Source organism: Cetorhinus maximus, chromosome 2 (assembly GCF_964194155.1).
Source record: "Cetorhinus maximus chromosome 2, sCetMax3.hap1.1, whole genome shotgun sequence".
Taxonomy (NCBI): domain Eukaryota; kingdom Metazoa; phylum Chordata; class Chondrichthyes; order Lamniformes; family Cetorhinidae; genus Cetorhinus; species Cetorhinus maximus.
This window is the reverse complement of record NC_135880.1, coordinates 96,111,179-96,132,049: the sequence shown is the minus strand read 5'-3', so window position 1 is coordinate 96,132,049 and position 20,871 is coordinate 96,111,179. Positions and strand designations below refer to the sequence as shown.

General features: G+C 37.9%; 1 protein-coding gene across 5 annotated transcripts in view; it reads left to right on the top strand.

Annotated features, from left to right (window-relative positions):
- Positions 1-2,044: 2,044 nt before the first annotated feature.
- The window catches only part of carnmt1 (carnosine N-methyltransferase 1), a 36,132-nt gene continuing 17,305 nt past the window's right edge, over positions 2,045-20,871 (top strand). Inside the window, exons 1-8 of one of the 5 annotated variants that reach the window (XM_078567238.1) lie at positions 2,051-2,199; positions 8,055-8,259; positions 10,272-10,438; positions 14,811-14,951; positions 15,271-15,449; positions 16,146-16,259; positions 16,730-16,791; positions 17,364-17,457. In XM_078567238.1, the coding sequence (XP_078423364.1) occupies positions 2,084-2,199; positions 8,055-8,259; positions 10,272-10,438; positions 14,811-14,951; positions 15,271-15,449; positions 16,146-16,259; positions 16,730-16,782 (975 nt within the window). In that variant the 5' untranslated portion in view covers positions 2,051-2,083 and the 3' untranslated portion in view covers positions 16,783-16,791; positions 17,364-17,457. Of the gene's footprint in view, positions 2,200-8,054; positions 8,260-10,271; positions 10,439-14,810; positions 14,952-15,270; positions 15,450-16,145; positions 16,260-16,729; positions 16,796-17,363; positions 17,915-20,871 lie in introns of those variants that run through there. The other 4 variants (XR_013580058.1, XM_078567246.1, XM_078567223.1 and 1 more) reach the window with 4 other exon arrangements.

Here is a 20,871-nt window from a genome sequence, read left to right as displayed (position 1 = left end):
TTGTTGATCCAATGGGTCAGCAGCAGGTTGGGGGATGGTGGTGGCAGAGAATTAGATTGTAAAGGCTGTTGGCAACATTAATCATCAGTGGGCTCTTTGTGTAGGAAAAGACAAAGATGGATCAGTTGGGGTTGCTGCCCATAAGGAGGTTGTAATTTTTTTCTCAATGAGGTCTTGGAAGAATACTGAGAGAGTCACAGTGCTTATCCAAGAGGCAGTCAATTCTGGGACAGCAGTTGGGGAGAATGAAGATGGAGGAATGGTAAAGGCTTTGGGTAGGTATGGGTTGTTTGGGGGCACAGTATCCAAGAGGGAAAAAGTGAAAGAAAGCTGAACTGAGTAATAGGCACAGGAGGATACAGGAAACGTGGGCCCCTGACAAGAGAAAGAAAAAGGCTATGACTTATACCTGTCTGTATCAAATTTAATCTGCCACACATTTTGTTTAGCTAATATTCTAATTTCGGACTGGCTGCTTTAATTTTACTTCACCTAATTTGCTATCATTTGTAAATTTGACCAATCTGAATTCAAGTATTGATGTAACATGGAAACAATAGTGGCCCCAACATGAATTCCTGGGACACCTAGCTCAGTACTTCCCCCATACCGTGACATTCCCTTGCAACCATTGCCTGCTGTTTTCTACTACTCAGCCAATTTCATATTCATATGCAAGTTTTACCCTAAATCCCCACAGCTTTGTGCTTAATTAATAATCTTTAATTATTAATTAATTATTGTGTGAAAATTCATCCAAAGCCCTTTGGAAGTCAAAGTGCATAACATTGTAGGGTTTACCACTGTCGACATAGTCTGTACTCATTTCAAGCAAATCGAGGGTTGCATCTTCCATAAGTTAACTGCTGTTCAGGATGGAGCTGTCGTAGATAATTCTCAAGCATTCTCCTGACAATTGATTCTGTTATTTTACAAGCAACTAAAGTGAAATAATGGCTCAGTAGTTCCCTTTGCCTACTCACTTACATATTTTGTTCAGCTCATTAAATTCAGTGCACAGTTCAACAACAAAACTGTTTCTGAGTTAGGTATATGAACAAAATGAAGCTGAATGTAAATATAAAATATAAAATAAAGGGTACAATTCTAAAGGAGCTGCAGGAGCAAGTGGTCCTGGGTGTATATGTGCATAAGTCATTGAAGACAGCGTGATAGGTTGAGAGAACAGTTAACAAAGGATACGGTATGCCAGGCTTTATTAATAGGGACATAGAGTACAACAGCAAGAAAGTTAGGTTGAACTTGTGTCTTATCCAGGGCCTTCTGCTCCTGCATCCCCTTTAGAATTGTACCCTTTATTTTATATATATGTATGTTCTGGGTGTTGCACTTTAGGAAGGATCTGAAACATTGGAGAGTGCAGAAAAGGTTCACAAGAATGTTTCTCAGGATCCGGAATTTCAATTATGAATATAGATTGGAGAAGTCATGTCAGTTTTCCTTGGAGAAAAGAAGGCTGAGAGAGATTTGATAGAAATATTCAAAATCATGAAGGGACTGGGCAAGAGGAGGGAGAAACTGCTTCCATGTGTGAAAGGATCAAAACAAGAGGGCAAAGATTTAAAATAATTGGCAAAAGAAGCGAAAGGGACATGAGCAAGAAACATCTTCAGCGAATGGTTAAGGTCTGGAATGCACTGTCTGACACATGGTGAAGGTGAAGACAGGTTCAATCAAAGCATTCAAAAGGGAATTAGACTGTTATCCGAAATTTTCAGGGCTGTGGGGAGAAGGCGAGAGAAAGGCACAAAGTGAATCGCAGACACGATGGGCCAAATGGCCGCCTTCTGAGCTGTAACAATTCTGTGATATGAAGGCGTTTATTCATATAACCAGTTTTAACGTCAAATGTGAACAACTTCACAAGTGGATTCTTCTGCTCATTGTCTCCCGACTTGCCGCTTATTCAGCGCCGTGTTGGTACATCCTCCGGCCCTCCGGGTGTCGCTGTGAGGCGGGAGTACGGTTGGTAAGTGCGGTGTGGCCGCTCTTCCTGCCGTCTCCTCGGCGCGGTTGTGAGGAAGGGAATTTGTTGGTGGCGGCTTCACCGAGCAGAGAGAAGATGGAGAACGAGGGGAACCAGCAGTGCCCCGGGGAGGAACAAGAGAAGGAGGAGGAGGAGGAGCGTTTGGAGAAAGAGCACTTCTGGAAAATCATTAATGCTTTTAGATATTATAGGTAAACTGGAAAAACACAGGCGGCCACCCAGAGTGAGTGAGGGAGAGGGAGTGAGGGGGTTGGGGGTGGGGGGTAGAGGAGGCAGCCCAGGCCTGAGAGAGGGGGAGGTGGTCAGAGGCTGTCTGACAGCAACACACACAAACCTTGATCTACAGCACCATTTACATTTACTCAGCTTCTTTATAATTACCTGCATGTCTGTTCAGTGATTTTTGTATTTATTTGTTGATAAATCCTGTTCTATTGTAATTTCTAGGGGACTTAAAGGGCACGAGTCTTTCGAAAATCTAGGCAAACCGTCCCTTGGTTTATGTATAATCTCCCAGTGGCATACTGCTTTTCCTATCTCCTCCCCTCCCACAATGAAACACAAACTTAACCTACTGACCTTTTTATCTAAGAGTAGCACCCTATTTTTTAATGGGGGCAAGAAGAGGATGAAAATGCTTAAGATTCACACAAACAATTGTTAGAGAAAAGAAGGAATAATTTTGAAATTCTTTATGTCCCATACAGATATGCTTAATATTACAGAATCACAGAATTTTAATGGCACAGAAGGAGGCTGTTCGGCCCATCATGTCTGCACCGGCTCTCCAAATGAGCACTGTGACCTAGTGCCGTTGCCCTGCCTTTTTCCTGTATCCCTGCACATTGTTTCTATTCAGATAATCATTTAATGCCCTCTTGAATGCCTCGATTGAACCTGCCTCCATCACACTTTCAGGCAGTGCATTCCAAACCCGAACCACTCGTATGAAAAAGTATTTTCTCTTGTATGTTATCTGCTTCTGTAAAATAGTTCAGTAGTTATAGTACCAGTAGTCATTGTGTAGATTTCAACATTTTTGTTATTAAAATTTTTTTTACATGGATGTTTAGTAAATTCAGTGAGGCACCACACAAAAGAATATGCAATATAAGGGCTTATGGAGCTGGGGTTAATATATTAGCATGATGGAGGATTGGTTAAAGGACAGGAAACATTGGCATGCTGTTACTGGTAGGGTACCACAGTGATTAGTGTTCCAGCCTCGGCTATTTTCATCTAAGTCATTGATAATGATTGAAGCAATCAAATGTAACGTATCCAAGTTTGCTGATGATACAAAGCTAGGTGGGAAACTTGAGCTGTGAGGAGAACACAAAGTCTGTAAAAGGATGTAGACAGGTCAAGTGAGTGAGCTAGGAGGCAATAGATGGGAGTATAATATGGGGAAATGAGGTTTTTCACTTTGGTAAGAAGAGTAGAAAAATATTTTTTTACAAGGTGGGAAACTATTAAATGTTGGTATTCAGAGGAATTGGAATGTCCTTGTACAAGAAACATTGAAAGTTTATATACAGGTATAGCAAGCAATTAGGAAGGCAGATGTTGAAAATATAGGTAAACAGTCTTATTCGAAAGGGAGTTAGTGTAACAGGTAAGGAAGTCTTGTTGCAATTATATAGAACTTTGATGAGATCGCACCTGGAACGCTGTGTACCTCTGGAAGGATATGCAGGCACTTGCCTTAGAGGGGGAAAAGCAAATGTTCACTGGATTGATTCCGGCGATGAAAGGGTTGGTCTTTGAGGCGAGATTGAGAAGAATGGGCCCATACTGAAGTTTAGAAGAATGAAAGATGATCTCATTGAAACTATAAGATTTTGAGAGAGTATAACAGGATAGATGCTGAGAGGCTGTTTCCCATGGCTAGAACTGGGGGTCATTGTCTCATGATAAAGGGTTGGCCATTTAGGATTGAGATGAGAAATTTCTTGACTCAACGGGTTGTAAATCTTTGGAATTGTCTACCCAAAGCTGTGTCTGCTCAGTCATTGAATATATTCAAGGTAGAGATTGATAGGTTTTTGGAATCCAGGGGAATCAAGGCATATGGGGATCAAGCCGGAAAGTGGAGTCGAGGTTCAGCCATAGGCTTAATGAATATCAGAGCAGGCTCTTGGAGCAGTGTGGTCTAATCATGCACCTATTTATATTCTTACATTCCTTTAAATTCTATTACCATTGTTAGCGTCAGTACTCTACATTCATTCTAAATTAGGAGATCCATCATGGAACTCTCTTGTATATTCAGAATATGTGTTTTTATAACTGAATTTGATTTTTAAAAATAAAATACATAATTTCCACTTGTTTCTTGATTTTTTTCAATACATTTTTCAGGATTCAATTTGATTTCACGTCCTATGCTCCGTAGAAGATCCAAGGGATAGAAATAGTGTATTGAAAGTAAATAGCACAGCACTGAATGACACTGACTTCCAGTCTGTTATCCTCAATGCCCAGCGTGTATTCTACATATATCATAAATTTCTGATTTTTATTAAAATGCTTTTCAAATCAAAATTAAGTTACAAAATTAGGGCATGTATATTTTGCATCCATTGTGTATGGAACAGTTTTACTTTCTAAATTGAGACGCTAGTTAAGGCCAGCTAAGGCTGTCTGAAACCGGATTTGCTTTTGTCTGCTGTAAGTAATGGTAAGAAGGAAAGGGAAGCAGATATTATATGTGTATAGGCCTAGTTTAATTTTGAATGTCCCAAATAAGTTAGTAAAATACTAACTTTAATTGCAAGAAATCAAAAAAAGAGCTTAGAAACGTATTAATTATCAAAGTCCATTTTAATAGCATTAATCATCAAAATACATCATATTCCATGTTTCATCACAATAAGCAGTAATGCCATGTGTTTGAAAATGAAATATCTGAGAGCGCAAATCAACTAACTTCTGCACCCAGGCACTTGAAAATAACATACAATAACTTGCACAAAGCTTATAGAGAAATCCATAACTTAAACCTAAAAGACAGTATGAAAACATGAGTGGTATTCAATTCTTAATTAGGTTAGTATAGAAACTAATCGGGCCTTTGTTTAGTAAAATGGTCCACCAGAATCTGCTAATTGTGAAGTAATTATATTAAATATGTAATCAAATGTAATAAATTTTAAAATTTACTAATTAAAGCTGGATTAGCGGTTCTAGCATTTTGATGCTGGACATGTAAGCATATAGTTCTGTTTGAATTTGCAGTTCTGTTATGATCACTCCACTTCCACTGACTCTTAATCTATGGAACACCAGTTTTGCAATGAACTACAGCTGATAACATGAGAGAATCAATACATATAATAATACTCTTGTTCTCACTGAACAATAGTCTGAAGTGGAATTTGAAAATCGAGGGATTGGTTAGCACTTCCCAATGCATCCCTGTAACAGTGCCACTCTCTCACTTTTGGATTATCTTAGTGTTCAGTTTATCTAGTGAAGACCAGGACAGAAAATGTAATGTTGATCACAATTGAAGTGAAGACATAACATTTTGTATGTGGGATAATTGTCAGTGAGTGGCACTAATGAGGAACAAGATAGTAATTCATTTGAATAGTTAACATATCTGTGGAATGCTGGATTGAATTATGCTGAAACTAGTTGCCAGCCATAAATTTTAATTATTGTATAATAGGTGTGTTGAGGTCAGTAGATACAGCATGATGTAAGTGGGAAGGTGTGCCTCCATGTTCTCAACTGAGCATTGAAGTCTCTGAAGAGTTTTGGCTTTCCTTCAGTGTTGTACCTTTTTTGTCCTATAGCTGTGAATGAAAAATATGCTATGCGGTATACCATTTGATAAAAAGCGTACAGATTGTTCCTGTAACTTCTAGGCTGAGAGTTGAATGACATGCAATAGCTTGCTTTAATGTCTAAGTGATAGCCCATGTTCTCAGTTGTTAAAATTTTAAGTGTGGAATTGTAAACTATGCACCAGATTTTTATATTACTTTTTGTAATGTATAATTATTCAAAGTGATGAAAGTTGTCGCTAATAAGGCAAGATTTCATGTGACAGACTTCAGTATAAAAATCTAAACTGTATTTTAGTTCTTGGATTATCCGGTAATTCAGTAAAGTCACGTGAATTGTGTCTTTGTTAGCAATGGCACAAATTTCAGGTTATAAGGGCATGGCATAATCATGGAAAATTTAATCAGACTGTTGAATGAGAACTGAATGAGCCCGCAAACTGTAACAGACAGATGGGGCATATCATTAATACAGCTTTAGCTGTGAACTCATAATTTTCAGTTTTATTTATAGTTGGTTATTTTGTTATGGAATTACATTTACCATTATTTTTTTTTCTTACACTTTTGTTGTAGGTAATCTGTGTTTTCCCTCTTCTGCTGGTAACTGGTGGCAGAATAGTTTTATTTTGTATTTTTTTTAGTTTTTTTAACTCATTTAGTAGTGTGTGTTTATTTCAGTGATTTCATCATTAAAATAAATATTTTGACACTAACTAAATAGCAAAGTAATTGCATTAATTGGTGAAAAAAGACTGACATTTATATAGTGCCTGTCTCAACCTCAATGCCCCAAGCTGCTTTACAGGCAGTGCAGCATTTTTGAAGTGTAGTCACTATTGTAATGTAAGAAACTTAAAAGCAATTTGTGCAAAGCAAGGTCCTATAAACAGCAATGCGACAAAGATCACATGATTTGTTTTAGTGCCGCTGGCTGAGGTTTGAGGGAACTCACCTCTTCTTCAAAGTAGTGCCATGAGATCTTTTCCATCCACATGTGAGAGCCAACAGAGCTTCATTTTAATACGTTATCTGTGCAGCACTCCCTTGATACTGTATTGGAGTGTCTGCCTCAATTTTGTATTCGAGTCTCTGAAGTGGGACTTGAATCTGCAATCTTCTAGCTTGATAGGGTAGACACTGAGAGGTTGTTTACCCTGGCTGGGGAATCTAGGACATCGGTACAGAGTCTCAGGATAAGGGGGCAATCATTTAGGACTGAGAGGCATTTCTTCACTCAAAAGGTTGTGAAACTTTGGAATTCACTACGCCCAAAGGGCTGTGAATGCTCCATCATTGAATATATTTAAGGCTGAGATAGATTTTTTGGTCTCTCAGGGAATCAAGGGACATAGGGAGAAGGGGGAAAGGGAAGTTGAAACAGAAGATCTGCCATGATCGTATTGAATTACAGAGCTGGCTGGATTGGCATTCTTATCCTTTTTCTTATGTTCTTGTGCTCTGAATCAAAGGTGAGAGTGCTGCCAATGAGTTACTGGTGACATCGTACCCAGTTTAAAAAAAAATCCAATGAAATCGCAGCTTAATAATTTACTTTGAAAACAAAGGACCCGCTACTTTTTTTTCACAGGGAATAGTTGAGGTGCCTTTTTTGAACTATATTGTTTGCATCTTTTTAACATAATAGTGGTTCTAAAGTAAAAGTTGTTCACAGTTTTGACTCATTTGGAGGCTATAGATATGTGTTGTTTTATTTCACATGTTTCTCTATCTTTTCTTGCTTTCTCCCTTCTACTGTGCATTATTCAACACTTGAAGAGCACAGACTATCCATAAACACTGCATTGGTGTTCTCCATAAGATTTGCAAATGTGGTACAGGCAATAGTTTGGAATTTGTCATTGCCTTGGATGCTGTTCTTGTTGTGTCCAGTCATTAAAAGATACAATGCTTGTTTTAAGCATTTTGCATAATTTCTCCGGCCACTTTTCTGGCAAATTATAATTATTTTGGCATAATAGCATTCTTAAATATTGATAGCATTTTTTAAGGATATTATGCAAGCTTGTATTGGCAATTTCATAATTATGTTTTGATAAAGATAGTTGGCATTAATATCAATTTAATATGATTGCTGTAAGTTTTATAAATATTTAAATGATGGACTCCAGGACTTTGGTATAAGCTAATAGGCTATAAGATGAAAAATTGCAGGTTCAGCAGTTATGCTTGTGAAATTTGTTGCATTGTTCACAATTTTCCTGCTCATTTTTCAATGCAACTTCACTTTCCAGGATTTATGCTCATGAGAGGGTAACTCGTTCTGAAAAGCAATTCCAGTCCCTTCCAGCAGCTCATCGGAAGCTGCTTCCTAATTTCCTTCCTCACGTGAACAAATTAAGGGAGTGTATTGAACATAACTACGAGATCCTGAAAGCAATTATTAACAACTGCAATCATATGTTTGAAAATAAGGAATATGGAGTCATAGATATGGAGGTAAGTGAAACACAAACATGGCATCATTTTGAAAACTCAGCAGCCTGCAATGGCTCAAAAGCAACTTGGGGTTAGGTCCGTGTTTTTAATTCGTGCCAATTATCTAGTAACATGCGTACATCTGAATAAATTTTTTTTTTGGTACAGTATTTAAGCTTAGCTTTTACCTAATAAATGCAATATTTTGGATTTTTTTTTCCTGCCTTTGTTAGAATAATTGTACAATATTAAAATGCGAAAACCTGTCCTTCACAGTTTTGTTCTGTGAAGAACAGTGGATACCTAGGAGTGCATGCAAATGACCTTAAGTCAAATATTTTATTGATGTCACCTGAACCTTAAAATGAGATTACAGTCTTCTAAGTCAAATGTGATGTACACAGTATTTCTTATCTTTGAAGTACAGTAGTGTAGTATTGAGCATAAAAATTGCCACTCCAAGGCCTATTAAGTTAGCTTATTTCAGCCTTTACAGCATTCCAAATGCTGTAGTTGATCTTAGTGTCCCTGGGTGGCAAGATAAAAAAATTAGCTAGAGTTCCCACTTCTGATTCATATCTCCTGGAAAATGAACTTGGGTGGATGTTAGGTGAAGAAGACTTAGCAACATATGGATGCTTCTGGGTGAAATGTAGTATTGTTAGATGAAGTATAGAGTTTCATTGTACCACTGCAAATTCAGAAGGATGCCATCTTCCTTCCACCCCTACCCCTTCACTGCAAGGTGCAACATTTCTATGCTGCACACAATCTATTTCCAATGATCTAATGAGCATGACATCCATTGCATTTTGTGTTGCAAACTTGGATCGCTGTGTGCTGGGTTAGGATTGCTCAATCATTATACTCAGGGCTCTTTGTCGGGTGAGACCTCGCTACATTCTTTTTGGAGGTGATGCATATGGTGGTTGGGATAAATGTATTGGATGTGTTGTGTGTGGACATTAAGAAAGCCTTTGACTAGGTATCACCAGGATACTACTGGAAAAGATTGAGGGGCGTGAAATTAGTGGGAGGGTATCAAATTGGATTAAAAGTTGGTTGGAAGGGAGGAAATAGAGTAGGATTTGGGAGCAGCTCCCCAAAGTGGTTGGAAGTAAAAAGAAAGTAAGACTTGTATTTATATAATCCTTCCAGGACTACCAGACATCTCAAAGCGTTTTACAGGAGTACTTTTAAAAAAAATTATAGTCCGTGTATGTTGATTGAGGAGTAAATATTGGCCAGGACACCTTGGATAACTCCCCTGCTCTTCATTGAAACAGTGCCATGGGATTTTTTACATCTACCCCAGCAAGCAGCTGGGGTCTTGGTTTAAAACTCATCTGAAAGACGACGTGAGAGTGCAGGACTCCCTTAGTACTTCACTGGAATGTTTGCATAGAATTTTATGCTTAAGCCCTGAAGTAGGACTTGAACCCAGAACCTTGTGAATCAGAGGCGAGAATGCTATCAACTGAACCACTGCTAACACTCAAGTGAGTAACAGCTGGATGATCAGTGGGTTTTGGTTTTCAGATTCACAAGACCTTAAAAGCAGCACCTTTGGCAGATAAGATTTAAATTTAAAATAAAAAAACAGCTATTGGAATACTGGGTTTTATGACAAAAGGGATGGAATATTAAAGTTCAGGGTTGTGAGGCTATGGAATGCACTGCTGGAGCTAGTGATTGAAGCAAAGTCCATGTCAACATTTAAGAATCGGTTATTGGGTAGTTGAAGGAAAGCAGGATAAAGACATATAGAAAAGGGCCAGGCATATGCAATTATGGGTTACTGCGAATGTGGAAGATACATGCCACTGTCGACTAGTTGGAATAAATGGCCTATATTTGTGTTGTGTATGTATGTGATTCTTTGCAATTCACACAGTGAGCTGGAAAATTGGAAAATACAAAAATTTAGGAGAGCAAAATCTAAGAATCTTACACCAGAGTTTTCTTAATAGGTCTTTTTTTCCTTGGGAGTTCATTTAGTAATAGACGGTTATTTTTTATTATAACATGTACAGGCTGACCCGGGACGATTAAAACCAGCATCCACCTTTGACATGGACAAACTGAAGTCCACCATTAAGCAATTTGTAAGGGATTGGAGTGATGATGGCAAGGCTGAACGGGATGCTTGTTATCGGCCAATCATTGAAGAAATCGTAAAATATTTCCCTCAGGATGAATGGTACGGTATTGGTTCCAAAAAATTATATGTTTAGAACCCTGAATGAGAGAACAATTGAAATAATTGTATGCCCCCATTAACCTTTTTCATCCTAGCACCATTTTCAATTTGAGATTTTAGCAGATTAGATTCAATGCATGACCTGTGTTTTGTACTGAGTTAGCTAATCTCAGCTGTGGCAACAGTGGGGCACCACATTTGGTCTCTGTTCCTGGTTGAAGTAAAATAGCAATCAAAGACTATGGTCACACTCCAGTGTTTCCTGTTGTAAAGTAAACGTGCAGAAATTGGTTGAGGATTCGGGTCAGCATGCCAGATGGTTTGCTAAGACTTTTTACCAGTACTTCAAACACAACACATGCTACCTGGGGAGGCACTGCCAAGATGTTGTTTACCTGGGACGCTTTACCTCAGCAAAAACCATCATCTTCAGGAGACATGGGGAGAAAATTGAAACATAAACTCTCCAAAATACATAGCCAGCAGAGCACATACTTGCAATAATTAAACAGCCAGAAGTGTACCCCAGAAGAAATGTTTTCCTTTGTCTGAAAATAATAAAAGCAAAATATGTGATAGAATTACTGAAAGACAGCTTGAAAACATCAGGAGCTACTATCTGTGTAACTGGCCACTTCCAAAGTGCAATACAGTCAGGCAGTTAAAAGTTGCTATTACAACAACTTGTATTTATATGGTGCCTTTAACTTAATAAAACATCCTAAGGCACGTTTCACAGAAGTACAAAGCAAAATATGATATGGATCTGTATAAGGAGACATTAGGGCAGATGACCAAAAGCTTCGTCAAAGTGATAGGTATCGAGGAGTGTCTTAGAGATGAAAGTGAGGGAGAAAGGCAGAAAGGTTTAGGGAGGGAACTCCAGGGCTAGGCAGCTGAAAGCATGGCCATCAATGATGCAGCAGTTAAAATCGGGAATAAAACAGAAAAGGCTGGAAAAACTCAGCAGGCCTAACAGCATCTGTGGAGAGAGAAACAGAGTTAACGTTTTGAGTCCGTATGACCTTCCTTCAGAGCTAGAGCAGTTAAAATCAGGGATGTTCAAGAGGCCAGAATCAAAAAAGCGCAGACATCAAGTAGAGTTATGGGACTGGAGGAGATTAGACTTAGGGAGGGGTGAGGCCATGGAGGGATTTGAAAACCAGGATGAAAATTTTAAAGCTATGGTGTTGCTTAACCAGGAGCCAGTGTCGGTCAGCCAGCAAATGGGATGATGGGTGAACGAGATTTAGTGCGAGTTAAGACACAGGTAGCTGAGTTTTGGATGACCTCAAATTTACAGAGGGGAGAATGTGCAAGGCTGGCCAGGAGTGTGTTAGAAAAATTAAGTTTGGAGGTAACAAAGGCATGGATGAGGGTTTCAGCAGTGCAAGAGTTGAGGCGAGGTCAGAGTTATGCAGGTGGGAAAAAGGCATTTTTAGCACCCTGCAAGGATATGTGGTTGAAAGCTTATCTTAGTGTCAAATATGACACCAAGGCTGCAAACAGTTTGGTTTAGCCTCAGTTGCCAGGGAGAGGGATGGAGTCAGTGGCAGGGAACTGAATTTGTGGCAGGCACCGAAGACAGTGGCTTCAGTCTTCACAATATTCAATTGAAGGAAATTTATGCTCAACCAGTAACGAGAGGCCTGACAATTTAGAGACAGCGGAGGAGCTGAGAAGGCGGGGGTGGGGTAGAGCTGGGAGTCATCGGCATATAATTGGAAACTAATAGTGTGTTCTCGGATAATATCAGGAGGGGCAGTGCATGGATTAGAATTAGGAGGAGGCCAAGAAAAAATCTTTGGGGGAGCACCTGAGGCAGTTGCGCAATGGCAATTCTCTGGCTACAATTAGTTCGATAAGAATGGAACCAGGCGAGTGCAGATCCAACCAGCTGGATGAGTTTGTTAGAATTTTACTTAATGCACATTTTTCTTCCATAAGGTTAGCTGTAATGCTATTTTATATTTTTATTAATGTTTGGTTACAACCAATATAGCAAATTGTATTTATCCAATTAAAATTACTTTTGTAGTAATTCTGTGAACTGAACGGAAAATATCTAATTACCGATCAAAAGAAACAGCCATTCTTGCCAATGGAAACATAGATAAGTTAATTCATTTTGACTCAGATAAATTGCATACAATATATTACTAAAACATCCAGTAATGACATATTAAAGCTTTGTGCCCTTTTTGGAGCCAAATATACACAATCATCTTTGGAGCATAATCATGTAATGATAGTAGAGTCAAAAATACTGGGGCACTCAAAATGCAGTTGGATGCTAGACTTGGGTGAGTTAAGAACTAGAATGCTAAGCTTTGAAAAGCTGAGTAACCCTTTTTGATGTTTATTTTTTCTTAACTGTCTTGTCTCTCTCAAGTATAGTTCTGATAAGTTACCATTCTTAAACAGTGTTCAAGTGCTTTTCCTTTGCGCACACGTCTTGTAAGTGTGTGTAATCTCGCTTTCTTGTTTACTTCCCTCAGAGCTCCCCTCCCTCAACAGACCCCACATTTTTTGTGGTTAAAAAAACCTGGGCAACCTGGTTTCAGGCTATTCCAAATGTCTTTTTTGCCCCTGCTGCCAATAAACACATCAACTGTTGTGGGAAGTTTCCTATCTAATGTGTTTTGCTCTCTACATGGAGCATGTTGGCCTCTATTCTGTGTTTTTATGTATCATATCTGAGATTTTGCCTCAGGTTGTGTAGAACGGGAGCTAGAGATCTGCATTCTCTACTCCATGGTGCCATGTTCATGTATCCCATTGTGTGTCATTACTATCCAGCTCCACCTGGAGAAGCAATGTTAACAAGATTTGACTCAGCATTTCTACAGAAACTGATGCACCATAAATAGCTGACCTTTAGAAGTTATTTTCAATTTCCAAACTTCTGACTAAAATGTTCAAGGCACATGAGCAAACTACCACTCCTGTAGATATAATTTCATATATATATTATTCATTGATCTACATCAAAAATAAATAGAAACATGGAAAAGAATTTATGTCACAAAAGGTGTCATGCCCGTATGGGCCAGAAAATAGCTATGCAGCCTGATCCCACCATCCAGCTTTTGGTGCATAGCCCTGTATTTTTGACTTTGTCAAAAGCCTGGCCAAAATTCATATAGAATACATTAAATGAGCTACCCTTATCAATCCTCCTTGTTACCTCCTCAAAAAATTCAATCGAGTTAATCAGACGCGGCATTCTCTTAACAAATCAATGCTAGATATCCTTGATTAATCTGTGCCTTTCTAAATAATGATATATATTATCACTCAGAATTTTTTCCAATAATCTGCCCACCCCTGAGGTTACCCCTTCCCTTTTAAACAATGGTACAACATTAGCAGCCCTCCAGTTCTCCAGCACCATACCTGTTCCCAGAGAGGATTGGAAAATAATGCTCAGAGCCTCTGTTATTTCTTCCCTTGTTTGTCTTAGCAGCATGTGATGCATTTCATCCAGATCTAGTGGTTATCCACTTTTAAGGGTGCTAAACATTTTAATATTTCCTTCCTTATTATGTTTAACCCATCCAATATTTCACACTGCTCCTCCTTAGCTATGCCTGCTTTGAAAACAAATGCAAAGCATTCATTAAGGATTATGCCTACGTCTTCCACTTCCACTCATTACCTCTTTCCTTAGCTATCTTCTTGCTCTTTATGTATTTATAAAACGTCTTTCCAGTTTCCTTGATTTTATTTTCCAATTTTTTCTGTGTTCTGTCTTTGCTTCCCTATTTTCCTTTTTAATTTCTCCCCTGCACTTTCTTTACTGCAGAAAGCCTAAAGGACGATTGTCGGACTTTTGACATCCGACAAGATTAGCTTTTTTTGCTTTATCTTACTCTGTATGTTCTTTAACATCCGTGGTACTACAATAGAATGAAGACTAAAAATTAACCTTTCTTCTACATGTGGGTAGCCAGAAATAACTTCTTGTTTGGGTTGGGCCAAGCAGATCACACTGCTGCTCATGGCACACTGCTGTCAATTATAAGCCACTCTAGTAGAGTTGTACATTAGATAAGACATTGAGGTTACTGCATTATCAAAGTAGTTGATTCTAAATGGTAAAATATGAATGATAACAAAAAGTTTGTTAACTACATACAAAGAAAAACAATTGAAGCATAAGTTTTCAAACAAGAAACGGTTGAACATATACCTGTATTTGAAGGCTCAAAGACCTCAGTATTGTTAATTTCTAATTGCCAAAGATGCAGTACGATACAAAACCTGACTAATCCATTTGATATATACAGTGGTACTTGATAATTGTTTAATTTCCCAGCTGAGTTCTTGCATATGAAATTAATTGTTACGATATATTGCTCTTTCAATACAGCAATCCTGCTGACATGAACATACTTGTACCAGGAGCAGGACTTGGAAGACTAGCCTGGGAGATTGCTAGACTGGGTTATAGCTGCCAGGGTAATGAGTGGAGTCTATACATGCTCTTCTGTTCACATTTTGTACTAAACAGGTAGAGTATGACATCAGAATTTGCTGCAGAGTGTGTAGTTTTAAAATTGTTTTCCAATTTGAAATGATTAAAGCAGTATGATTTGTTTTAAAAGCAAAACAGAAAATCCTGGATTACACAGCAGGCCAATCAGAATTTATAAAGAGAAAAATAGGTTATGTCCAAATCTTTCATTGGCCTTTACGCATACTGACTGAATTGTGTATTTCCAGCACTTTTCTGTTTTGATTTTCAGCATTTACAATTTTTTTGTTTGAAAAATCTAAATATGATTATGGTGTATTAAAGTGTATAATTTTACTCATTCCCCCTTTTTCAGATGTACTGGAGTTAACACAATGACACTTTATCCCTGGATACATCAATTTAGTAACAACAAGCGATCAGCTGATCAGATTCGACCAGTCCATTTTCCTGATGTTAATTCACATAGCCTTCCATCTCATGCTAACTTTTCTATGACAGCAGGAGATTTCCAGGAGATCTATACAGAACCAAGTAAGCTCATCCATTATTGGCTGAGTTATTCTATGAACATTATTATTTGAACTTATTTGCAGTTTTAGCATAGTGCACTTATAACTCAAATGTTTAGTAATGGACTGTAAATCTGTTGCTTGTTAAGAATCCTTTCAGCTTCTAAATTTGAGTTATTTTATTCCAGGACTAGATTTAAAGTACAATGCTTTACAAATTGCTGTGTTTTTAGATTTCTAAGTTGCAACATTAATGGTTTTGAAACAGTCTAAACCACCTTCATCCAAGCCTTTGAATTTCATTTCACAGTTGCTATTATTTATGTCCAAGCATTACGACCTCATTATAGCCTTGGTCCAAATATGGACCAGAAAGTTGAATTTCAGAGGTGTGGGTGGGAGTGACTGCCCTTGACATCAAGGGAAACTTACCCAGCAGCTGGACTGTGTCATGGAGCCGTCCTGAAGTGGCTCACCATTGTTTTCCTGGCTTCCCCACCACCACCCAGCCACCGTAGGGCTAGGAAAATGCTGCTGATCGTGTCCATAACTAGTTTAGTGGTATGAAGTATAGGTCAACTGCCTGGGTGCAGCTACATCTAAATTTTATCACCCTTATTTTCTTATAGGAAGTTTCTTCATTAAGAGTGGAAGAAACACTTCCTTGAGTCTTCATATCACACAAATGTAAAATAACTTTAGTTTTTTGTATTAACAGATGCTTGGGATTGTGTAGCAACGTGTTTCTTCATTGACACAGCACATAATGTTGTTGATTACATTGAAACAATATGGAAGATTCTGAAACTTGGAGGAATATGGATAAACCTTGGTGCGTAATCAGAATATTCTGTTTACAGCTAATTTGCTTGCTCTTCTGTTAGCTAAAAGTATGTGCACCTATGCATTTGAAACTGTTATAAATGGAATACATATCTCAGGGTTTAAGAATGAAATGTTTTGGCATTTGAATCAGTCTTGGGAATTAATAAAGCCAGATTCGCCCATCATTAGCTGTACTAGAATGTTTCCATTTTTAAACCGCAAGTGTATAAATTGATGCTGCCAAATCAGTGAATATAGTTTTGAGGAGAAATCCTTCTGTATGTCAGTTCTGTTTTCTCCAGAAATAATGATCACAGCTGCCTTGATTCCTTAAGGTATAGCCATAACAAAGTAAAATGTGAACATGATGGTGTCTGCTTTTATAAATGTACTACAACAATATTAAATGTAACAGAAGCACTAGTGGTATTTTAAATTATGTTCCTCTGATGCTTTTCCACCTATTTCCTTATATAGACAACACAAATACTTCGTGCAAAGTGCAAAACCTGATAAAGAAAGCACCTTGAAGACTCTTTGTAGGTGACCATTATTCTGCAGATTGTGTTTTATTTTGCCTTTAATTTTATATATAAACTAAGCAGATTAGAGAAGTGACAGAAACCTGACTGTATATGATCAGGGTGAATGCTCATTAATGAAATTATTAATGCTTGAGTGGCAGAATATTGGTAGATTCTGAATCTTGATCTCCTTAAAGGAAGTGGGGGATATGACAGTGGAGCAACTCCTGGCTTTGATGGAGGTACTGTTAGTTCAGATGTTTTCATCAAAGTAATAATGAACTAAATTTGAAACGGCATAGGTTTTGACTGAAAGTATGTTGCGGAGATTTTTGGACATCTGTAAAATACATACACAACCTAGAAAAATGCACTATTTAGTGTTTAATAGTAAACATCTAAAATATATGTACATTTTTATAGAAGTACTTTTCATTTTATACATTTTTTCCAACAGTTTATATTTTGTTCTCAAACTGTTTAGGGTTGAAACTTAATATTTTCAAATTAATATTTTGTGCTGCTGGTTGTATTAAGTATGTGCAAATGCATCAATCGTAGAAACATCACTTTTTACTGAATTGTAGATATTTGTCAGAGAACTTGGAATGAAAATTGTCCTTGGCTATCACGCCTGCTTTTCCATAGACTACATGCATCATGAACTCTACCACACTAGGTAAATTATCTAAAGGAAATTTTTTATGCATTTTTCCTTTTACCCTACCCGTTCCTTCAGATACTAATCTAACTTTATTACCTATAATATTCAACATTGAACAATTGGTTTCCACAAATATTTCCATGGTCTCTGTAGCATAGGAGCCATTTTGTTCCATGGAATATTTGAATGTACCTTTTCCTATTTATTCTTATCTACCCTTTTCTTCACCAGCTATTTGCCTATCATTTTAAGTCATGGATACAACCTTTGCTGTGAGTCTGTACCAAAAGCCCTTTGATAAGGGAGAAATTTCCTTCCAATTCTATTCTTGTTAATTTTGCTATCGTGTTCTGTATTCTCACTCCAAGATAAATGACCTGCATACATATGTATTATCATTGTATTTGAGCATTTTAAAGACCTGGAACATGTCTCCTTCTTATTTTCTCCAATGAATACAAATTCTGTCTGTGACTCTGTTTATAACTTGGAGGCCCGAGTACCTCATAATTCTCTGTTCCTCCTCCCTGAGTCGTCTCGTTGCATCAGTCTTTTTGGCGATAGGGCATGCAGGATTTTAAATGTCAGGCAAACAATGGATTTTCAGATAAGGTTAAAATGGCTCAAATATTTTCAGATACATTCTTGCACTTTATTAGCTTTGTTACAGGAGCAGTCTTGCCTAATTGTATATTTGCAATATGTAGCCAGCTATCATGTTCTTTGCAAATGGACCGCTGTGCGTGTTTAAGCTTCATGTTTCCTTCTGTAAGGAAAGGATTAATCAGATTGACTTGAAGTGCATTGATGTAGTACTGCTTAAAATTTCTCTTTATATTGTAGTATTGTTAGCTTTTAGAGTTAAACATTGAATTCTTACATTCTTAATGCTAGCTAAATTTAGGATTACAAAAAAGGGTTAACATGCAGGATATAAGGGGATGGAACCATTGTAGTCTATAGCTCTGCAAAGCAAACAATTTTAAAACAACAGTGCACAAAACAAAAATCCTGCAGCTTTCTGCATTTTTTGTCTCTTTTTGTCACTAATGGGATAAAGGCTGACAAATCCCCTTAAAAGAAGTGGCTGCAGAGATAGTGATGCATTGGTCGTAATTTTCCAAAATTCCCTAGATTCTAGAAAAGTCCCAGCGGATTGGAAAACCACATGTAACACCTCAATTCAAGAAAGGAAGTAGACAGAGAGCAGGAAACTACAGGCCAGTTAGCCTAACATTTCTCATTGGGAAAATGCTAGAATGCATTATTAAGGAGATTGTGGCAGGACATTTAGAAAATCATAATACAGAGTCCATGTGGTTTTGTGAAAGATAAATTTTGTTTGATAAATGTGTTAGAGTTCTTTGAGTATGTAACAAGCCGGGTGGATGAAGTGGAACAGGTAGATGTAGTGTATTTTGATTTCCAAAAGGCATTCGATAAGGTGCCACATGGAAGGTCACTACACAAGATAAAATCTCTTGGTGCTGGGATGATACATAAGTGTCGATAGAGGATTGGCAAACTAACGGGAAACAGAGTCAGGTTTAATGGATCATTTTCAATTTGGCAAACTGTTATTAGTGGAGTGCCACAAGAAGGGTTAGTGCTGGGGCCTCAACTATTTATGATCTATATTAATGACTTTCGTGAAGGGACCGAGTGTATTGCAGCCAAAGTTGCTGATGAAACAAAACTGGGGGAAAGCAAGCTGTGAGGAGAATACAAATTATTTTCTGCAAAGGGATAGGTTAGGCGACTGGCCAAAAAAATTGGCAGATGACGTATAATGGGGGAAATGTGAGGTTGTCTGCTTTAGCAGGAAGAATAGAAAAGCAGAATATTATTTAAATGGAGAGGGATCTGGGTATCCTTGTACATGAACCACAAAAAGTTAACATGCAGATACAACAAGTAATTAGGAATGCAAATGGAATGTTGGCCATAATTATAGTGGGGTCGGAGTATAAAAGTAGAGAGTTCTTACTACAGCTGTGCAGAGCATTGATGAGACCACACCTCAAGTACTGCGTACAGTTTTGGCCTCTTTATTTAAGGAAGGATATACTTGCATTGGAGACAATTCAGAGAAGGCTCACTAGATTGATTCCTGGAATGATGGGATAGCCTTATTAGGAAAGGTTGAACAGGTTGAGCCTATACTCATTGGAGTTTAGAAGAATGAGAGGTGATCTTATTGAAAGTTTTAATTTCTGAGGGGGCTTGACAGGATGGATGCTGAAGGAATGTTTCCCCACATGGGGAAATCTAGAACTGGGGGCACGCTTAAAAATAAAGCAGTCTCCCATTTAAGACTGAGATGAGGAGGAATTTCTTCTCTCAAAGAGTCATTAGTCTTGGGAATTCTCTTCCCCAGAGAGCAGTGGAGGGTGGGTCATTGAATATATTGAAGGCTCAATTAGATTTTTGATCAACAAGGGATCCAGGGTTATGCTGGACTCAAGGAGCTACTGCTGCTCCTATTTCTTATGATTTAATGAACTTATTTTTCCTTATGTTTTGACAAAGGAAGGGCTGTAATGACACCAAATGAAGGGGGGTGGGGATATTGAGGAACCAATCAAGAGACCCAGTCTTGCTTTCAGTTTACAACTGTCTCCCACTGCTGGTCTTAACCCTACAGCCACCATTCCGCATTCCTTTAGACTATGCCAACACTCCGCATGTATCTTTCCTCATTTATTGCACAGTGCTGAGCATTGTTCTAACTGGTTGATCAAGACTTTACAGATTATATGTAACCCTTGGGCCATCAAGTCATTTTTGCTGCTGGCCTCCTCATCAAAAGAGAATTTTAACCCATTTAAATGTGGCTTTATTTCAGACCATGTCCAGCATAAATTTTGATCCCTGAAGTTCAGGGCTAAATTTTTCTAAACACTTATATAATTTTGATTCTGCCATACCTTTGTAATAATTCACTGTAACCCGACAGTATTGAAAGTTGACAGAAGCTTTGAAGCACTACCCAATTCTTCAATAAGTAGGGTTAGCGAATCTTAATTCAACGTTCTATGATACATCAAGAGAATGTACAATTCTAGATTACCAATTTTTAGAGGATAGTTTACTCCTCAAATCAATAGTGTTCACAATGTTGAATAATGCCATATGTCAGATTTATTAAATGTGCAATAATTAAACATGCCAGTATTGCAAGCAAGATGTTCTGAGTTTTAGCCAGAGAGTTCAAACACATTGATGTTTTGAACTCTGTATACAGGTTGATTAGATCTTAATCTAATTCTTAAGTATCTGTTCCTACACCAACTTTTTATACCTTTTACTCACCCCTTCACAATTCACAAACTTCATATTACAAAGATTTCATTTGGCACTAAATTGATTATGTTCTGTCCTTATAGATACAGATCCAACTTAGAGTGAGTATCTTGGAGGGGGGGGGCAAA